This window comes from Marmota monax, unplaced genomic scaffold (genome assembly GCF_021218885.2).
Source record: "Marmota monax isolate L192 unplaced genomic scaffold, Marmota_monax_Labrador192_F-V1.1 WCK01_AAM20220418_F8-fsc00133, whole genome shotgun sequence".
NCBI lineage: Eukaryota > Metazoa > Chordata > Mammalia > Rodentia > Sciuridae > Marmota > Marmota monax.
In genome coordinates, this window is record NW_026694821.1 from 2793372 (window position 1) to 2812398 (window position 19027).

Consider the following 19027-nt stretch of genomic DNA (forward strand, 5'->3'; position numbering starts at 1 on the left):
TCTGTCCTGTGGCATAAAGATAGCAGCCAGTGTGGGGAGGCTGTGGGGGAGGGGGAGGGGACGGGATGTGACACAGCTGCTTGTTGCAGGGGTGATGGTTATTTCTAGCACCACTTGAGTTGAGAATCCCTGATAGGGAGGAGAGCAGACAGATTCTATGTGAGACAGTGGAGTGTTCCTATTCTCGGCCAGTAGACTTCAAACCCACAAGCCTGGAAGCAGTTGGGAGGTTTTGTTTAAATGGTGGGGTCTGTACTGAGGGTTTGCCAGAAAGCATATAAATGTTATACTTCCATGTTTGTGGGTGCAGATGGGGATGAAATTGGATCCTGGTTCTATTCCTTTCCCTTTTTACCAAGTCTCTTGTGCAGAGCTTGCTTTTCCCCTCCCTCTCTTGGGATTTCGGAATCCATCCTTCTGTGGCTGCTGACAGGCTGTTTTCCTGCCAGCAGATAAACATGTAAAATGAGTGTTTAGCCCCGCTTTGAACATTCCCTATTTCCCTGTCTTTATTGGAAGTTTAGGTCAGATGACGAATGTCATGATGTTCCCCCCCAAGTTCAATTCCCTGCCTGCTGTAAACATTCTACATATTCAATGGTATTTGCTGTCGAATTTCTATTTATTTTTTGAATTGTTTTTAATATGATCTGCTTCTCCACTGTAATTTCTGGCTTTTAGTTCTTTGAACACAGTAGCTTGCTTGCATAATAGCCTGTGTCTAACATTCCAGTGTCTCGAGATTTATTTCTAAGTCTGTTTGGCATCTTTCTTTCTTTTTTCCCCTTTTGCTGCCTGTTCCTACTCCTTGGTGTCTTGTTTCTCTGTGTGTTGGATCATCTCTGTGTGCCATTTTGTATATTTGAAAGTTTATGTAGGTCAGGCATGGTGGTGCACACCTGTAATCCCAGTGGCTTGGAGGCTGAGGCAGGAGGATCGCAAGTTCAGAGCCAGCCTTAGCAAAAGTGAGGCGCTATGCAACTCAGTGAGACCCTGTCTCTAAATAAAATATAAAAAAGGGCTGGGGATGGCACCCCTGGATTTAATCCTTGATACCAAAAAGAAAAAAAAAAGTTTATATATAGGAGTAAATTGTGGCTTAAGATGACATTACCTTCCTCCAGAAAGAGTTTTGTTAGCTCCTTCAGGACTCAGGGCCCTGTCAGTCTGAGACCACTTTTGACAGTTTGAGGCTTGTAGTTCTGTGAGTGCCCCAGGTGAGAACAGTCAGCCTGCAGGACTGTCTCTCCTAGCTCATCCTCATTCCTAGCTCAGGTCTCTGCTTGGGTGGGATCAGGGCATCATGTCTGTTTTTTTGGAAGACTCTAGGCTTTGACTTCGGTCCACCATCTCCTAGAATAAGCTGAGAGTGGAGTAAAGTTTCTAGCTGCTTCTTCCAGGTCAGCAGAAGCCTACAGGACAAAAGCAGCTCTTTGTGTCAGGCATATCTCTCTAGAGCATGTTTTCCATATTAAATATGATTTTTTTTCATATTTTACTTGTTCTCAATGGAACAGCTGGGGCCCATCACTTAGGCCACCACTGTAAGGAGTGGAATTTCAGTGGCTTTGGTCACATTCTCTGGTTTGTATCATTCATCCAATCAGCTCATTTTTTGTTTGTTAATTTTGTAAGCCAGTTTGGCTCATTCAAAATGGGTGTTTGGGTTAAAAGTACTGGTCTTTCCTGCTTTCGGTCACCCAATAAACATTTCTTGAGAAGGGGATGTGATCCGACTTCACTTGGCACCACGTACTGCTCTGGTCCCAGCACTTGGACGGAGTGAGTGAACATCTTGGATCTCACAGAGCTCGCGCTCTGGACTGGGAGGACAAGATGAACAAGTTTATATATAATGTGTCAGTAATAGGTGCCAGGAAGGAAAGAAAGAAATCATGGATGGGGCTAAGAAGTGTTAGGAATCCTGAGGTGTTTGATGAGGGGGAACAAGGAAATCTTCACTGAGAGGGTAACACTGGAGTAAAAGCTAAGTCAGGAGAGAGCCATGAGGAAATCCAGGGGAATAGCAGCACAGGTAGAGAAAGCAGCAAATCCGCAGGCCTTGGGTGGCAAGCACCTGTGTTTCAGGGACAGGAATCACTAGCCTGGCCGAAGGGGAGGGGAGACGGGACAGAGTGAGGTGAGTCCAGGGAACACAGGACCTTGCAGCTGCCCAAGGATGTTGGGAGCCATTGGAGGGGTTCAAGAAGAAGGGGGATGTGATCTGACTTCAGATTTTGAGAGGCTGCTTTAAGGACTGTTGAGATTAAGCTGTCAGAGGAGAAAGAAGGGACCCACAGGGAGGCTGGTCATGTCTTCCAGGCAGACCTGATGTGGCACCACACAGAGGTGGAATAGAGAGCTCGGATTCTGGGGACACCTTGAAAACAGATCCAGCTAGACTTGCTGGTGAATTGGAAGTGGGATGTGAGAAAAAGAGAGACCAGGATGACGCCCGAGTTTCTTGCCTGAGCACTGAAGGGACCCGCATAGTCATTGAGATGGGGCGGGCTGTAGGAGGAAAAGATGGGGTGTGATTCTATTAGAGCTCACTTTTGGACATATCGATGTTTGAAATACCTACTGGACATCCAAGTAGATATATCAAGTTAGGCAAAATTTTTAAAAAAATCAGTTCCTCACCATGTGCAGTGGTACAGTCTGTAATTTCAGCTATTCAAGAGGTTGGGGCAGGAGGATCATGAAGTTTGAAGCCAGCCTAGGAAACTCAGCAAAACGCTGTCTCAAAATAAAAAATAAAAAAGACTGGGGTTATAGCTTAGTGGTAGAGCACCTAGGTTCAATCTCCAGTACAGGAGGAAAAAATAAAAATCCTCCAAATCTCAACTGGAACAAAATGCCTATTAACAAGGAGTGTCCACTCTGCAGCTGATTTTCTTTGGGGTGTTTGTTCATTAGCCTGCCACCCAGTTTTCTTTACACGGATGTCCTCTATGCTGGAGAGCAAAGCAGCTGTGGAACTGACTGACCTGGAGAAGTAAGCGCCAGCCAGAATTTGTTTTGTTGTTTTTCTTTACTAAGTCTGGCTGCATTCTGGCAGTCATATGTGAATGGAGGAAAATTCTGCAGTCCAAAAAATCCAGATGTGTAGCTGAAAGCAGTCAGATTGGATGAGTTTTTTTTTTTTTTTTTTGGTTTGAGCTGTGTGTATCATGGAGACAGATCCAGTTCCATGATACTGGGCTTCCAGGTTCCATTAACAATGTGGAGCTTTACATTGTGAGCAGGGGTATCACTCCCCAGGTGGAGAGGCCTTGAGCTAGCAAAGAGCCTCTTCCATTAGGAAAGGTTACGCTTAGGGAACTGCCTTGGCTGGTCTTTGCTCCTCCTGGAAAGGCCAGTGAGAGGCTTCTTTGCAGGATGGGGAAGGGTAGTTTGTGTGCCTTTGGGCTGTGATGTCTCCCAGGTAGAATGTGCACCAGATTGGATGAAAAAGAGTGTTGCCAGCCCCAGTAAAGGACTGTGGAGATGAGTGGGGAAACTTGGGCCCTCTCTCTCTCCACTGAGTAGTGCACTTCTTCCTAGAGGTGCTGCTTATGTTTGTTCAATGAAAAGGGAGATTTGGGTTTAGCAGGCAGACAGGAGGCTTTGCTGCTGTGGCCAGAGTTGAAAGTACTTGGTGAAGAAGCACCTACCCCAGGGCTACAGGGCTATGGAGCAGTGAGACCAGTGCATCATTTCCCTGGAACTTTGTAGTGATTGAATCAGCTCATGCAGTGGCTGCTGCCGCTTTGCAGTGGAGTATCCCCAGCAGGAATTTCTTCACCTGCATCTTAGAACAGCTGATCCAGGCCTTCAAATCCCTGTCTTCCCATGGTCACCCCATCTCTAGGTTTTGAACTCATGATCCTCCTGCCCTGTGCAGTCTCTCCAGAGAGAGAAATACCTGATGGTCGACAGTCCTCAGCTGCCTGTTGGGACCCCTGCCAGGCACATTCACTTGACCTTGGGCACCCTGTGTCCATGGGCATAAGAGCTGAGTGCTGAGGAACACCCTGCCAAGGCCATGCCACCTGGGGCACTGTGTATGATAACATCCACACTTCAGGGTCTATACACCTGTGCCCCTCCTCTGCTTTGCCTTCCCCATGCTGAAACAATCAATGTCACAGAGTTCCTCCTCTCTCAAGAAAGCTGTTGTTGGATTTTTAAAAGAAAGAAAAAAATATATATATATTTTTCTTTTTAGCCATCTTACTCCTTGTTTTTCTTCTACTTCATCACATTTTCAACAGAATGTATCAATCTGCCTTGCAGAGTCCTGCTGGGAAGGGTGCAGGGCAGGGCACAAAATGGCCAGTTCTTGCCCTCAGGGTGCTGGCTAGGAGAGACAGCTACATAAACAGAGGGAAACCCCGTGGTACAGGGTAGGGCATTGATTTTGGCCCAGGCATGCTTCTAGATGCTACACTGGACAAGTTTATTCTACTCTGTGGGTTCTTTAGGGGAAATATTTCTAAGAGGATTTTTTGTGAGCAGATACTACATAGGGTGTTGTTTGTGGTTTTTTAGCCCAGTTATGTGGGATCAGGATCCTACAGTGATGAAGTCAAGCTCTGTGGAGAGGCCACTTGGGTTTATTTTAGTTTGTTTGTTGTTTTTGCTATGAGGGACTGAACCCAGGGGCACTCAACCACTAAGCCACATCCCAACCCTTTTTTGTATTTTATTTAGAGAGAGGGTCTCACTGAGTTGCTTAGGGCCTCACTAAGTTGCTGAGGCTGGCTTTGAACTCATGATCCTCCTGCCTCAGTCTCCTGAACCACTGGGATTATAGGCATGTGCCATCACACCCGGCTCAAGCCACTTGGGTTTGAATCCTGGAACACTTGTTGACTGGGCATCTTTAGACTAGTTACTTATATTTTCTTCTGTTTCTCAGTTTTTCATTTATAAACCAAGGAAGCTACTGATAATAGTTACCTTAGGGATTCTGAGAAGATTAAACAGAACCATTTTGCTGGGGTAGTTTTATAGAGCATCATACGTGATAAGCACTAAATAAATGTTATAATTGATGTGGATGAGGTGAAGACACGAGGCAAAATACTGTGAGAGGTGATCAGGACTTACTGAAAACTTTGGTGGGAGGCTTAGGTTTTTGGTAGAGAAAGAAAACAATTTGCCAATTAATTTCATCACAAGCTTGACAGAAGCATCTGGTTAGGGCAAGGGATTTTTAAAAGTAAGACAAAATTTATCAACACTAATTTTGGGCGAAATAAACACTCTGAGTAGCTAGTCCATGTGGCTCACTACTTTGGGTGCTAAGGCTACAGGAAAGATGCATGGATGCTTTATACTTTTTTATACATTATACGTTTTAAAAGCTGTTTTCTTGCAATGTGTTACAAGTGCTAGGAACGTCAGAGTCGGGGCCAGTGGAGGCACACAGGGCCAGGAAGTGGTTTCATGAGAAGGTTCCACTGTAGACATGCTCAGAGCAGGATGCTGTCTAGCCAAGGAGAAGGTCCAGGAAGAGCCCATCTTGGCTGCCTCAACTCAAGTCCTTAGCAATGTCCCCAGGTTGGGGAGTGGGATCAGTTACCCTACCCTGCTCCCATGCTGTGTGGCCTCCTGGAGATTGCTCAACTTTAGTTTCCCATCTTTAAAATGGGGACAGTGCCTGTTTCACTGTCTTGTGGATCAGTGGGGAGTTAGGAAATCAGACTGAGGACACAAAGGACTGTCATAGTCCAGCCACCCTGCTGAGGTTGGTTTCAGTTTCTTCCTCATGGCTGGTGTTAGGGAATGCTCACTGGATTCAGCTGACCATCTTCCCTCCCAGAGTGGCCCACATCCTATTCCACTCCAGGGGCTCAGAGGTGTGATTCATTTTCTCTTCCACTGGCCCATCATATCCCAGTGGTACATGGATGGAAATGACAGTGACATGCAGGAGTTGTTGCCATCCCGTGGCAGGCACTACTCCCCATAAATGGCTTCAAAAACTCCACCAATAACTGGCAAATTGCAAGTCCATTCTTGGAGCCCTGCATTACGTGACCCTCAGATGATAGTAGCTGCCGTCATGTGATTGAGCTAGATAATGAAACAGTGATTATGGATCTCAATAATGGTGATTGTGCCATTCATTTTTTTTCTCAATGTTTTTGTATCTTTTTATTTTGTGATGATTGACAGACTGACTCTGAATAAATGAGAGAAGCGATAGCCTACTATTTCCAATTTTACTGCATAACTCAATCTCATCTTTGCCCTTGCAAATCCTTGCCAATTTGTAGCAAGGGACTGCCCTTTCCTAGAGGGTTGTCTTCCGTCTCTTTCTGCCCTGTGGGCGTCAGGGTCCCCTGGAGCCTGTGGCTGTTGCAGTACAGTGTGCTGCTCTGGTTGATGCTGCTCTGACGGTCCCCCCTGGCATCAGATCCTGTGGTGCCTTTGGTTTCTCTCTCCAAGTGACCCAGGTCTTTTTGCCCGAGGTCACAGTGTGACTCTGTTTCTTCTCTCAGAAAACAAAGATGCTTCTGTCAGAAAAAAATACCCTAATTCCAGCTCACTGACATGAGGAAGATTGATATTTTCACTTGGCCACTAATGACTGACGACTCAGGGATGGTTCCCAACAGAAATTTTTTTGTGGCCCAGAATAGTTTAATTCTTTTTTCTGCTCCTGTTGTCTGAACAACAGCCTGGAGAAGAAAAGGAAGCCACCTTGTGGAGCTGCCCCAGTGGGTCCCAAAGTCCCATGAGAAAAGATTCTGTACACTTAATGGGTTTGAAGAAACAGTATTGAGTGTTGGTAAATTTAATTTTATCATGGCTTTTGTTTTCTGCTCATGTTGGAAACATTCAAACCCTTGTTGTTTTTTTAAAAGGAAAATGGCCCCTAGAAGTAAGAGACATCTACCTCTTTTGCCTATTTGGCTCCTACATCCTGTCTTGCTGCCTATCTCTTTTTTTCCTGGTATCAAGGAGACTGAACAGGGCGTGGTGGTGTACGTATGTAATACAGCAGCCTAGGAGTCTGAGGCAGGAGGATTGCAAGTTCAAAGCCAGCCTCTGCAACTCAGCAAGACCCTATCTCTAAATAGAGTATAAAAAAGGGCTAGGGTGTGGCTCAGTGGTTAAGTGCCTCTGGGTTCAATCCTCAGTACCAAAAACAAAAACAAAACAAAACAAAAAAACGATCAGGATTCAGTCATGGGTTTCTTGGAATCACGATGGTACCAAACATCATGGATCACTAAGATCAATGGGGTCAGGTTACCCAAATGCTTCAGCATCTCACTACTCAGAGTAGCTACTGGACTAGAAGTATCTCCATCACCTGGGAGCTTCTTCAAAATGCAGAATTAGGTCCCACCTGAGACCCACTGCATTTTAGGCAGATTTCTTGGTGCATTACCAACACAGTAAGGTTCAAGAAATGCTGAGGGGAGCCTCTGGAAGCAGCATAAGGGAACTCTGAAGGCCCAGGGCACCTAATGTATGCACCAGAGGCCTCACTGATAGACTGCTGTCCAAGGCAGAGGCACCGCCTTCCCTCTGATAAAGACTCTAGCCACTGAGTACAAAGAGTGCCCCCTTCAGAGTGATGCCAAATGTCAGCTGAATGTGGTGTCAGATAGATTATATCATTGTCCTGAGGCCCTCTCGTCAGACCCACAGGTGACTGGTTTTCTGGTCTTAGGACTTTAATTCTCAGCATTGGCAGCATCCCTTTCACACACAGCCTGCTAGGATGGGTGGGCCTGCGGTCCTGTGGGATGGGAGGTTGCTCCCAGGGAGCCTGTGGGCAGCAGGGCTCTGGAAATGCCGTAGTTCCTGCCAGAAGGAGCAGAAATTTGTTATTTCCCAGCTTACTGAGAAAAAAAAAAGGGGGGGGGGAGATGTGTGATTATAACTGTCAGGAATAATGTAAATATACCAGCACTTCAGCTTTTTTCACCTGTCTCCTTTTCCAGAAGGCATGGGCACAATAAAAGGAAGGACCCACCAGGGTGTACTCCTGACTCTAAAATTGCTGCTGCTTCTCCTCCTCCCCTTCCTCCTCTCTTTCTCCTCTTCCTTCTGTACTGGGGATTGAACTCAGAGGCACTTTACCACTGAACTGTGTTCCCAGTCTTTTTATGCAGGGGGTTGGGGTGGGGTGGTAAACCAGGGAGGCACATTCCCAGCCCTTTATATTTTTTATTTTGAGACAGGGTCCTACTAAGTTGCTTAGGGCCTCACTTAAGTTGCTGAGGCTGGCTTTGAACTTGTGATCCTCCTGCCTCAGTCTCTTGGGTTGCTGGGATTACAGGTGTGCACCACCATATCTGGCTCTTCTTGGCTGTGAAAGATTTGGATCCAGGAGTTAAATTTAGATTTGGCTTCCATAGATGGTAATGAGACAGATGAGAATGCTAGATTATTATATCTGCATGATATTCTCGGAATTCTAGGCAAATTCTCATTCTGGTATTTTAGACTGTGCATAGGTATACATAAATGTAGACATCAGCATTGCACATTTTCTCTTCTTTTTATTTTTTATTATTTTGTGGTGCTGGATATCAAACCTAGGGCCTCTCATGTGCTGTGGCAAGTGTTCTACCATTATGCCATACCCTAGCCCCAGCTTGAATATTTTGCCCATCTAGATTGAAACCAAGACCTCATGCATGATAGGCAAGTACTCTACACCTGAGCCACATCCCAGCCTGGCATTGCATATTTTAAAAACATGTATTTCTCAGTAGAAAACACTAAAACATCTAGCTATTAGGCACAGCATTGACAAGCATCTCCAGGGTAGCCTGATGATTAGGTATGGAATGTCTGTAGTCAGATCACCTGGGTTTAGATCCTGGCTTTGCTATTACCAGGTGAGTTTGGCAGGTTACTTAGCCTCTCCAGGTCTTACCTGTAAAGGGGGATAATAATAGCACCTCCTCAGGACAATAGCACCTCCCCACAGGATTATTATGAGGACCAAAGGAATCAGCATATGTAAAGCTGCTCAAGACCATATCTAGCAGACAGTGAGTTAATATTCACCATTATTGAAGTATGAGACATCCCCTCCTTCAGTGAAATGCTGAATGCAAGCCTGGAATCAAACCAAAAAGGCTGACAGATTGAGGTTCACCATTTTTTACTTCCTAGAGTGCTGATTCACAGCAGGGGGGTCTAGAAAGCAGCACAGCAGGAAAGAGGCGGAGAAGCCTGGCTGGAGCAGTCTACTGAGGCAGCAGGAACTCCCTGAATAACTGAGCTGACTGTGCCCAGCATAAGGGAAGCAGGAGAATCTGGCTGGGTGTTTCCATGACGCTGGACTGTTTGCAGACCACCGCACCTGCATGTCTTTGAGCTCCATCTTTTGTTCCTCTGTGAGCTAGAGCAGGCGTCATGATTCATGATTCGATTCACAGAGGAGGATGCTGTGGCGCAGATGTCCCCACCAAATAGAGCCCTGGCTTCAGGACTCCAGATCCAGTGTCTTTTCCCTCCCAGCCTCTCAGTGGATCTGCAGCCCCTGCACTAAGTGCCTGAACAACCCAGAAAATCATCAAGAATGGGCTTCTCTTCTTCAACCCCTGCAAAATGTAAGGGGTGAGCAGTTCTTCCAAAAACAATCAAAACACTTCCTGCTAAAGTGGAGGGCTTCCCTTGTGGCTGGTGCTCTAGGACCTGTGACTGTGTGCTTTGAAGGTTAAGGTAGGGAGCTAGAAAGAGGAGGGGGAGAGAGCTGGCTTCATGCTTGGCCTGCTGGGTCCTCTTCAACAAGGCATGCTAAACTGATGAGCCGGAGAGTGTTAAGTGCTCTTCAGCTTGGATCAATGTGTATCACCTGGTTCCTAGCAAGAAGAATGGTGGATGGCATGTCTATTTGGGACAAGGAGGCTCAGCTGCACCCTCCTTATCCATGACAGTCATTGCTAACTGACCTTAATCTTTCCCCCTGAGTCTCAGAATTCTGAACCCAGGACTCCAGGAAGCTCTTACCAGTCACATCTGTTAAGTGAGAGGATCCCGTTGTCCATTTCTCATTTACTGGCATCCCTTCAGTGAAGTGAACAGTTAATTTATTTTGAATTTCTGCATCTTCAATTGGTGTTTAGGTGACTCGGGAATTCCTGGTCATGGCAACAAGGTATTTACCAGCTATTAGGGAGGTGACCACTCTGACACTTCCACTTTGCTGTATCATCAAGCAGCTCTTCAAATAAAACTTGGCCACTTCATTGGCACACAGTGGTCATCTGTGTTCATTGTGACCAGCCGTCTTTTCTCTCTTTGGAGGCAACTGTTTTATTCCATCCACTAAAACCTAGAAGTGAGACAGTAGTAAGAAAAAGGGGGCTTCTCTTTTCTCCCATTCACATCCGAGATTAGCACACCCTGTCCAGACAAATTGAGACCCACCCTTCCTGCCCTTCTCCTCCAAGGTGACCATGTTGCTCTGAGACAGCTGTAGTACATGCCCAAGGGGACAGTATGTGTCTACAGTGGTCTATGTCTACCTTAGCAGGCCATGTACATAGTATGACCAATAATGCCTCATAGATGATTTTGTCCTGAGTATGTCTATAGGGCACTGTGGGATCTGTGAGAGTTGCAGTTCTAGAACTTCAGAGCACAGGCATTATTTCGATTGGACCTCTACTTTCACTCTTTCCCCATTTGAGCAATTAGGAGGAAGTTGGGGAGAAGGTGGCAGGACAGTAGACAGGCAATACAGACTAAACAGAATGATAACGCTGACGCTGACTTTTTTTTGTTGGTTTTTTATTTTTTAATCAGGGATTGAACTCGGAGGCACTCAACCACAGAGCCACATCCCCAGTCATATTTTGTATTTTATTTAGAGACAGGGTCTCACTGAGTTGCTTAGTGTCTCTGTTGCTGAGGCTGGCTTTGAACTCACCATTCTCCTGTTTTAGTCTCCTGAGCTGCTGGGATTACAGGCATGCGCTACCATGCCCTGTGATTTTTTTGTGTCTTAATTCTGTTCGTGTTTGAGCCATTAGGGCAACTTGGTGATGTGGCTTGAAAGTGATCAGTCCCTAGGCCACTATATCAAAAAGTCTTTTGGTCACTCACTGCCAGGTTGTCACCGATAAACTCAGGATCCCTGAAGGTCAAGACTTCCTTCTGGCACAAGAGCTTTGGATTCATACTAACCAGACCTGGCAAATGGCACTGTTTCCAACCAAAGACCTGACTGTGCCTTTCAAAAATGTTTATCATGAATTCACTCTGAATGTTCCTGATCATCCTTAGAGTGTTGGGAAATATAAAAAGATGAAAAAGGGAAAAAATATCCATCATCCCATAAACTAACCAAAAAATTTCAACATTTAGATATATTTTATTGAAGTCTTTTTAATGCATCTATGTATAAATTTTTAGAAAACTGTCTCATATTGAACGTGCAATTTTACCAATTTTACACTTAAGTACCAATTTTTATATCATTAAATAATTCAAAAACACCATTTTAAGTGGATATGTTAAGAGTTCATCTTACTGACACACCATAATTTATTTAACTCTTTTGCTGATGAACATTTTAGTTGTCTCAACATTTTTATGAATCGCTATTCATAATAGCATGTGTTTGGGGGGGAGAAAATAGAATAGGAGACAGAGTTTTTCATGTCTTGATGGAATGTCAGTGCTGTTCATCATATGCTATCACTAACCTCACAGATATATGCATGTGCACACAGATTTTATGTTCCTGCATAGATATACAGTATGCTTTTTTTTTTACAGCTCAAAAAGCATTTTTTTTTTATATCGAGGATTCAATTCAAGGGCACTTAACTACTGAGCCACAGTCCCAGCCCTATTTTGTATTTTATTTAGGGACAGGGTCTTGCTGAGTTGCTTAGCGCCTTGCTAAGTTGCTGAGGCTGGCTTTGAACTTGCAATCCTCCTGCCTCAGCATCCTGAGCCACTGGGATTATAGGCATGTGCCACCTCCCCTGACAAAAAAAGCACTTTTTAAATTAGACCTTTATGGGTGTGCATAGTAATTGGGTTCATCCTGACAGATTCATACATGCATGGAATTCAACTTCAGTTCATGATCCCCCTTTTCCCTGCCCTCCCCCATTCTCCTTCCTCTACTAGACTTCCTTTCACTCTTCTATTTATTTACATTTGATTGGTTATTTTTACTTTGCATAAAGGTGAGCTTCCCTGTGGTATATTTATATATGCACATAAAATGATTTTTTAAGAATTCATTTTGCATGTTTGCCTAGCATGTTTGATACTTAAAAAAAGGGACTCTACAGGCTGCCCAGAAAAACTGAGCCTTTGAGACACTAATCATAAAGGATTAACATTCTCTTCCAGTAAATTATAAAAACAGTGGTAGTGGGCGGGGCAGGGTGCACACCTGTAATCCCAGCTACTCAGGAGGTTTAGGCAGGAGGATTGCAAGTTCAAGCCTAGCTTGGGTAACTAAGTGAGACCCTGCCTCAAAAATAAACAGTGAAAAGGGCTGGGGAGCTGGGCACAGTGGTGCTTGCCTGTAATTCCAGGCTTGGGAGGCTGAGCAAGAGGATTGCAAGTTCAAAGCCAGCCTCAGCAAAAGTGAGACGCTAAGCAACTCAATGAGACCCTGTCTCTAAATAAAATACAAAAATAGGGCTGGGGATGTGGCTCAGTGATTGAGTGCTTCTGAGTTCAATCCCTGGTACTAAAAAAAAAAAAAAAAAAAAAAGGATTGGGGATGTAGCTCAGTGGTAGAGTGCCCCTGGGTTCAATGTTCAGTACTGCAAAAAGCAAAGTAAAAATCAGCGGTAGGAGTAGTTGAGTCTTGGAAAACAAATTGTAGCTTCTCTGTTGAGTCCTTTGAGGTGCTGTTTAATGGGATGTGATGCCTTTGCTTGTCTTCCTGCCTGTGGTCCATTTGGTGCTCACAGCTGCTTCTCTCTCCTTCTCTTCCTGTAGTTACTGGGGCTTCCGGATGCAGATGATGATGCATTTGAAGAGTACAGTGCAGATGTGGAGGAGGAGGAACCAGAAGCGGACCACCCCCAAATGGGGGTCAGTCAGCAGTAAACCTCCAAGGGCACCTTCTGGAGAAGGAGAGTGAGCCCACTGTACCCTAGGTGGGGTCCTGTGCTCCTGGGTTAGCATTAGCACTTCAAAACAGGACGTCTGGCTCCCAGCATCCAAATTAAAATGAATTACCTTTTTAATGACCACACAATATCTGTGATGAGCTTTGCTCAGAAGTGACCTGAATTTCAGTCCCGCTTCAGTGGGGTTTCTATGGAGTTGTCTTGGTAGCCTTTGCCACTTTGAATTTAGAGTCTTTTGTGGCTGCCTATTCTCTCTTGAGTTTATGTTGGAGAATTAACGTTCGCTGACTGGAATGTAGAGAACTCTGAATGTATTAAGGATGTGTTTTGAGTCCTCGCAGGTGACCTGGCTGAGGAACAGCATGGCAGAGAAGCAATGCAGTCTGCACTTTTATGTACCTTTTAAGTGTCCGTAAGTGAAAGGTTTTGCTTATAAAGCATGAGTTTAAATATCTAGTCATTAAACTGCACAAGTGCAAATACAAGGGCAGAAAAGGATGATCACTTAGCTTTGGATTAAGAGGGTAAGAGAGGCAGAGAAGCCTGGAGTGTTTCGCCATCACTGAGCTGGTTACCTGGTACATAGCAGCTGGTTCCTGGTTAGATATAAATGTTACTTGCTTGTTCAGTTGTTTTAAAAATGCTAATTCCAAAGCCACTTTTTAGTCTAATAGTGGAAAATATAAAGGGGTGAAAGACTAAAACTAACAATTTCTTTAAGCATTTTATAAACCATCCCATATATGAAATGAGACATTTACCGTCTGTCTTTCTAATGAGATGGCCACTTGTTAAATCAAGAAAATGCCCAGAATCCAAGTAAGTGCCACTTAAACTTTGAAGCCATAGATTCATATATAAATTTAGTAGGAAAATAAACCAGGATAAAAATTTTTTTAAAAAGTATAACGGAATCCTTTACTTTCTTAATCTTTTATTCTTAAAAAAAATAGTCAAGAAAAGGCTCCCGTTCTTTAATTTGTTTAAAATTATAACAAGTACTTTAAGGAACCTAATAGTAGTGAACTTTTAAAGTAACATGAAAATAGGCAACTTGATGATTGGGTGGCTTGGTTAAAGGGGGCATATTTAATGATCAAGATACTCAGACAACTCACAGAAACAACTGCTGTCTTCATTTAGCCAACAAATGCTTACTGGGGACATCTCTGTAATGCCAGGTTGGAACTATTTGACATACTCGTTTTCTTGGACCTCGGGCATCATCTCTGGTTCTAATCACGTAGGATGTGGAATGAATGCCTCTTTTACAGCACTTGACTTCCTCTAGCATCTGGGCTGGGAATGTTCCAAACATGCACACATGTGCCCGTTAGGTTGTCAGTATTTTGAATTAAAAAAATCAGTAGCAGAGGCCACAGAACTCATGGGAGTCTTGTACATCTTCCAGGCATGTTGGTGTGAACCTGATCGTCTTAGCATTTTCTGTTTAATTAAGTGGTGCTGTGAGGAGCTTGGCTACTCGTGGTCTAATAGTGTGCTGTACTTTTCTGTCATTGGTAAATAACACGGTGGTCTCCATCCGTGCTCCAGTGATCCATGTTTTATTCTTTTCTTGGGAAAGCACATTAAAGGTTAATTTCAAGTCAGATCAATTTCCCTAGAGTAACCTATTAGCAAAAGCAGACTCAGCGATTCATCCATTGGGGTGTGTCCTGCCTCAGCAGCCCTGCCCCGTGCCCACTGGCTCTGCCCTGAACAGAGGTCATCATGAGCTGACATCTGCAGAGAGTGCCCAGGTTTGGTACCTCCAGTTCTAAGGTAAACTGGAATTTACACACAGAGGGCTTTACATCTAAATTTACATATGCTTGGGAATGGAATGGTTGTTACTATAGAATATATCTTATCAAAAAAAATGTTTAGACTTGAACCAGACACATTTTGGTATCACCATGTTCATGTTCTGTTTATAAAAATTGAGCTGAAATGGTCAGCCATTCACTGAGAATTCTGGTCTCTGTTCTGCCTCAGTGGTTGGGGAGAGATCACTGTGTGACTTATTTCATGGTAAAACCCCAAAGGCTTTAAGCAGATCCAATTGTTTCCTCTAAAACTTCCTTCTCTGATGGTGTGCACATCCCTGCAGTGCTCTGGTGTGCTTACTCAAACATTCCCTCCAGCCCACACATGGATACTCTCGTTGGCACCTGCCGGTCAGTTAGATTGGGCAGCCTGTGTTAGGGAATTGATTCTGTGGTGCAACAGGTGTGGGACCTTTCATAGACACTCACTAGGAGGTACAGCTGTGTGCTGGGGTGAGGAAAGACACCTAGGTTCTAGACTTGACTCTGCCTTTTTTTTTTGGTACCAGCGATTTAATCCACGGGCTGTCCCCACTGAGCCACATCCTCAGCCTTTTTTATTTTTTATTTTAAGTTGCTTAGGGCCTTTCTAAATGGCTGAGGTGGTCTCAAACTTGAGATCCTCCTGCCTCAGCCTCCCCAGTTGCTGGAATTACAGGTGTGCACTGCCACATCTGGCTTGCCTCTGCTATTGACTGTGGGATCTTGATGAGTTATTTGGCTAGTCTCTGGAACAGGGGTATTTACTCTTCCAGCTTTTAAGACTGGCCTTCTTTACCTGCTTAACCAACTGTGTGTATGTAGGAGCAACCATCAAGGACACTTAGAGACACAAAAAGAAATGTGTTTGGAATCTTGCCAAAGATACTGTCCTTAGGATGCTGGCCCCGTGGACTGCTTTAGAAAGTGTTGATTTGTGAGTGTCCAAACTTCTGGAGCCTGGGATGGGCCCCAGCCTGTGTGGCTGATGAAATCCTGTTTCTCCTAGGAGAGGGCACAGGGAAGCCCCAGAAGATGTGCTTATCTCAGCTGTACATATGCTGCCTGTGGAGGGCATAGCTTCTTAGTGTCCCAACATTGGAGGCTTTGGAAGTGGTATGCATTTAGCTTAACTGAGAGGGGAGATTTGCATGTAGAACAATTGAAAGACAGTGAAAGAAGTCCTTTGACTTTTACCCTGTCATTCAGGAGAGAGAAAGTAAAGTGTGTGTGTGGGGGGGTGAATGTGGGGGATGTGCTGATTGCTTGTTGATCCCTGTGGCCAGCAGTGAAATCTGGAAATCATGCCTGTGATAACACACCAAACGTTGATCCTGGGTTTGAGTGAAACATGGAGACGTTTTTTCTGGCTGCTTGGTTGCTTTCCTCTGTCTGATGCGTGGAGCAGGCTTCAGGGAACTGCAGGGACTGCAGGCCCAGGGAGGGTGAAGCCCCACGCAGTGCCTGGCACCACCATGGGTTCAGTGCACCGAGGTGTCCACCCGTGTCCCCCAGGCCCACAGCAGCACATGGTACATTGTTCTTCCACGAGCAGAACACAAAAAGTCTGTTATGTCGGGAGATTGTCCTTATGTCCTGGTGCCAGAATTGGGCTCCCAGTGTACTTAAGAGAAAACTTCTCTAGTAGCAACTGTCATTGTTCACGTATAAACGGAAACTGTTCTCTAGCACAATATGCGTCTCTGAATACTATTCCAGTTTCATAAGAGCACAAAGTGGATGGTCCTAGGGGAGCTGTGATCCCAGAACATCGGTGCAGTTGATATTTTAGGAACCTGCTGGGCATGTTTAAATTCATGAGCTGAGAAACTAGTATGAACAAATCTGGCTTCGCATAGCGAGAGGCACGTAGGAATCCACAGGACTTCATTTGGGGTGGGAGGAGAGGAATAGGCACAATGAAGGAGTTAGGTGTCTAAGTCAGGTGTCTTGAGTTGGGGGGGCACCCTTGACAGTTACCCCATGAGGTGCAGGAAAACTGTTTTCCTGGCTGACTCTAGGGGCCTCCTAGCTTCAGAGAACTGACTGCAGAGAGGACTGAGAGGAAAGGCCTTGTGCTGGTGATGGCTTTGTGATTTTAAAAATGTCCCCGCACCCCCGGTCCCTAGGCCAAAAGATGCATTAGGTGTTCTGCACATCTGGTGACATTCCTTCCCTTACTAAAACCAGCTGCCGGCCAGAGAAGCCTGTCTTCCAAGAGTGCTGACAGATCCAAGAGCAGCTATCATCACAGGCAGGTAGAACAGAAACCCAACTTGGGTCTCACCAGGGCTGCCAGAGGCCCTTGTCGGGCACAACCATCTGCTTCACCTGCTTCAGGGTTGCAGAAAGAGCACAATGAAAATCCCAGTGAGCACTGACTCCAAAGAGATGTCACTGCCTGTCGGTTGCTTCATCTTCAGAGAAGCCTAACTTTTTTTTTGCATTAAAAAATAATCTTCTTTCATAAAGACCCAGTTTTCTTGGTTTTATTATAACAGGTATGACATGAGAAGCTGAGGTCTTTTAGGTTTTATATGGAATAATTTTAACACTTGACAGAATGCCAGTAGCCCAGGGTGTCCATGGCAGTGTACTGTCAGCATTTCATGTTCGAAACCCCGCTTACAGCACCAGAAGGCTGAAGAGGCACAAGCAGTTCATGGTGTGTACCAGGCCACACAAAAATCAATACTGAATTGGAACTGTACTTAAGTTGTTTGGTACTAGAGAGGAAGCTGACAGTCTGTTCTTGGTAAACTATCTTCCCCTGGTTTTTTCTTCCATTTTGTTATTGTTTCTCAAGATTCATTTCTTTACCAGGTACTTTCTGATACAAGCATCAAGTCGCAGAGTACTCTGTACAAGCGTCAGCTTTGTAGAGGAGGAAGTAAACCTTCAGTGCCAGGCAAATTGGAACCCATCTGCCTGTCAGTCCCAGTTGGTGTATGAGAGCACATTTAGCCATCGACAGGAGAAGCAGAAGCAAGGAACAATTGTTTTTGTTGGTTTTGGTTTTTTTGGGTTTTTTTTTTTAGGCAAGACGTGTTTCCTGTAGGGTGTGTGTACTTTCTTTGCCTTCACATTTCCTTTGAAAGAAATCTCTTGTAAATTACAAAACTGTGAAATGGGTTGCCAAAAACCGTTGCCCTTTGTTAGATGCCTCGAACAGTGGAAAAAAAATCTCTCCTGCACCCTGTCCACATCTGCTCCCTCCTCCCTTCCCTGGAGGGAGGATCTCATCCAACGATGTAATTACCATACGCTTGCTATTAAAGAGCCTTCCAAACCCTGCTGGTGTGTGTCTCTTGTTTACTCTCTCCACAAAGTTTGGTCCTAATGGACACTTAAGTACCAGGGGCAGAAGTGGAGGTGGAAGGAAAGCTGAGAAGAGAGATTACGAAGGAGGTAGTTAAAAAAAAAAAAGAATGTCACCCAATTAAAAAATGTAAGCCAAAAAAAAAAAATAAAAGAAGAATAGGAGGAAGAGGAGGAGGAGGTGGTGGTTACATAAAACAGATCCAGAGGTTAATAATATATGTGTTTGGGGGTATCCATAGCTCTCACCAGTATTGTAGCTGGTGTTTAGTAAATTTCTATACTACCTCTGAACTAGTACTTTAGTATGTGAGGACTTTTGGGGGGGTACTGGGGATTGAACTCAGGGGCACTGAACCACTGAGCCACATTTCCAGCCCTATCTTTTTTTTTTTTTTTTTTTTTTTTTTAAGAGACATGGTCTCACTGAGTTGCTTAGCAACTCACTTTTGCTGAGCATGGCTTTGAATTCATGATCCTCCTGCCTCAGCTTCCCCAACCACTGAGATTACAGATGTGTGCCACCATGCCCTGCGGACTTACTTTTTTCTAACCTAGTTAGCAGTCCTTTATGGCACAATTAGAAATCTGTATCCTGTGGCCATTCTGTGACACCATTTCCCTGTGACTTTCCTCCCAACTGTCACTAAACTAAACACCCATGCACACACACAATAGCACTTAAATAATACATCTGAAAGTTGGCGGTAAGTTTCATGATTTGATTAAGAGTAAATTTCTTTTTCCAAATAAATTGGTCTCTATAGATTGTTAAATTAGATTGAGAGTGGTTTAATAGAGAGCTCAGAGGCTCCTGTGTGTGTTTTAAATAACTTGATT

The 19027-nt window shown here is 44.6% G+C and overlaps 1 protein-coding gene across 2 annotated transcripts in view; it reads left to right on the top strand.

Moving 5' to 3' along the window:
* Mturn (maturin, neural progenitor differentiation regulator homolog) overlaps positions 1-18163 on the top strand; it is a 28556-nt gene extending 10393 nt beyond the window's left edge. Inside the window, exons 3-4 of one of the 2 annotated variants that reach the window (XR_006847615.2) lie at positions 12931-13091; positions 17693-18163. Coding sequence is in view for 1 of the 2 variants with exons in the window: in XM_046426030.2 (XP_046281986.1) it covers positions 12931-13041 (111 nt within the window). In the remaining variant the exon portion in view is untranslated. Of the gene's footprint in view, positions 1-12930 lie in introns of both variants that reach the window. The other variant, XM_046426030.2, reaches the window with a different exon arrangement.
* Positions 18164-19027: the final 864 nt, after the last annotated feature.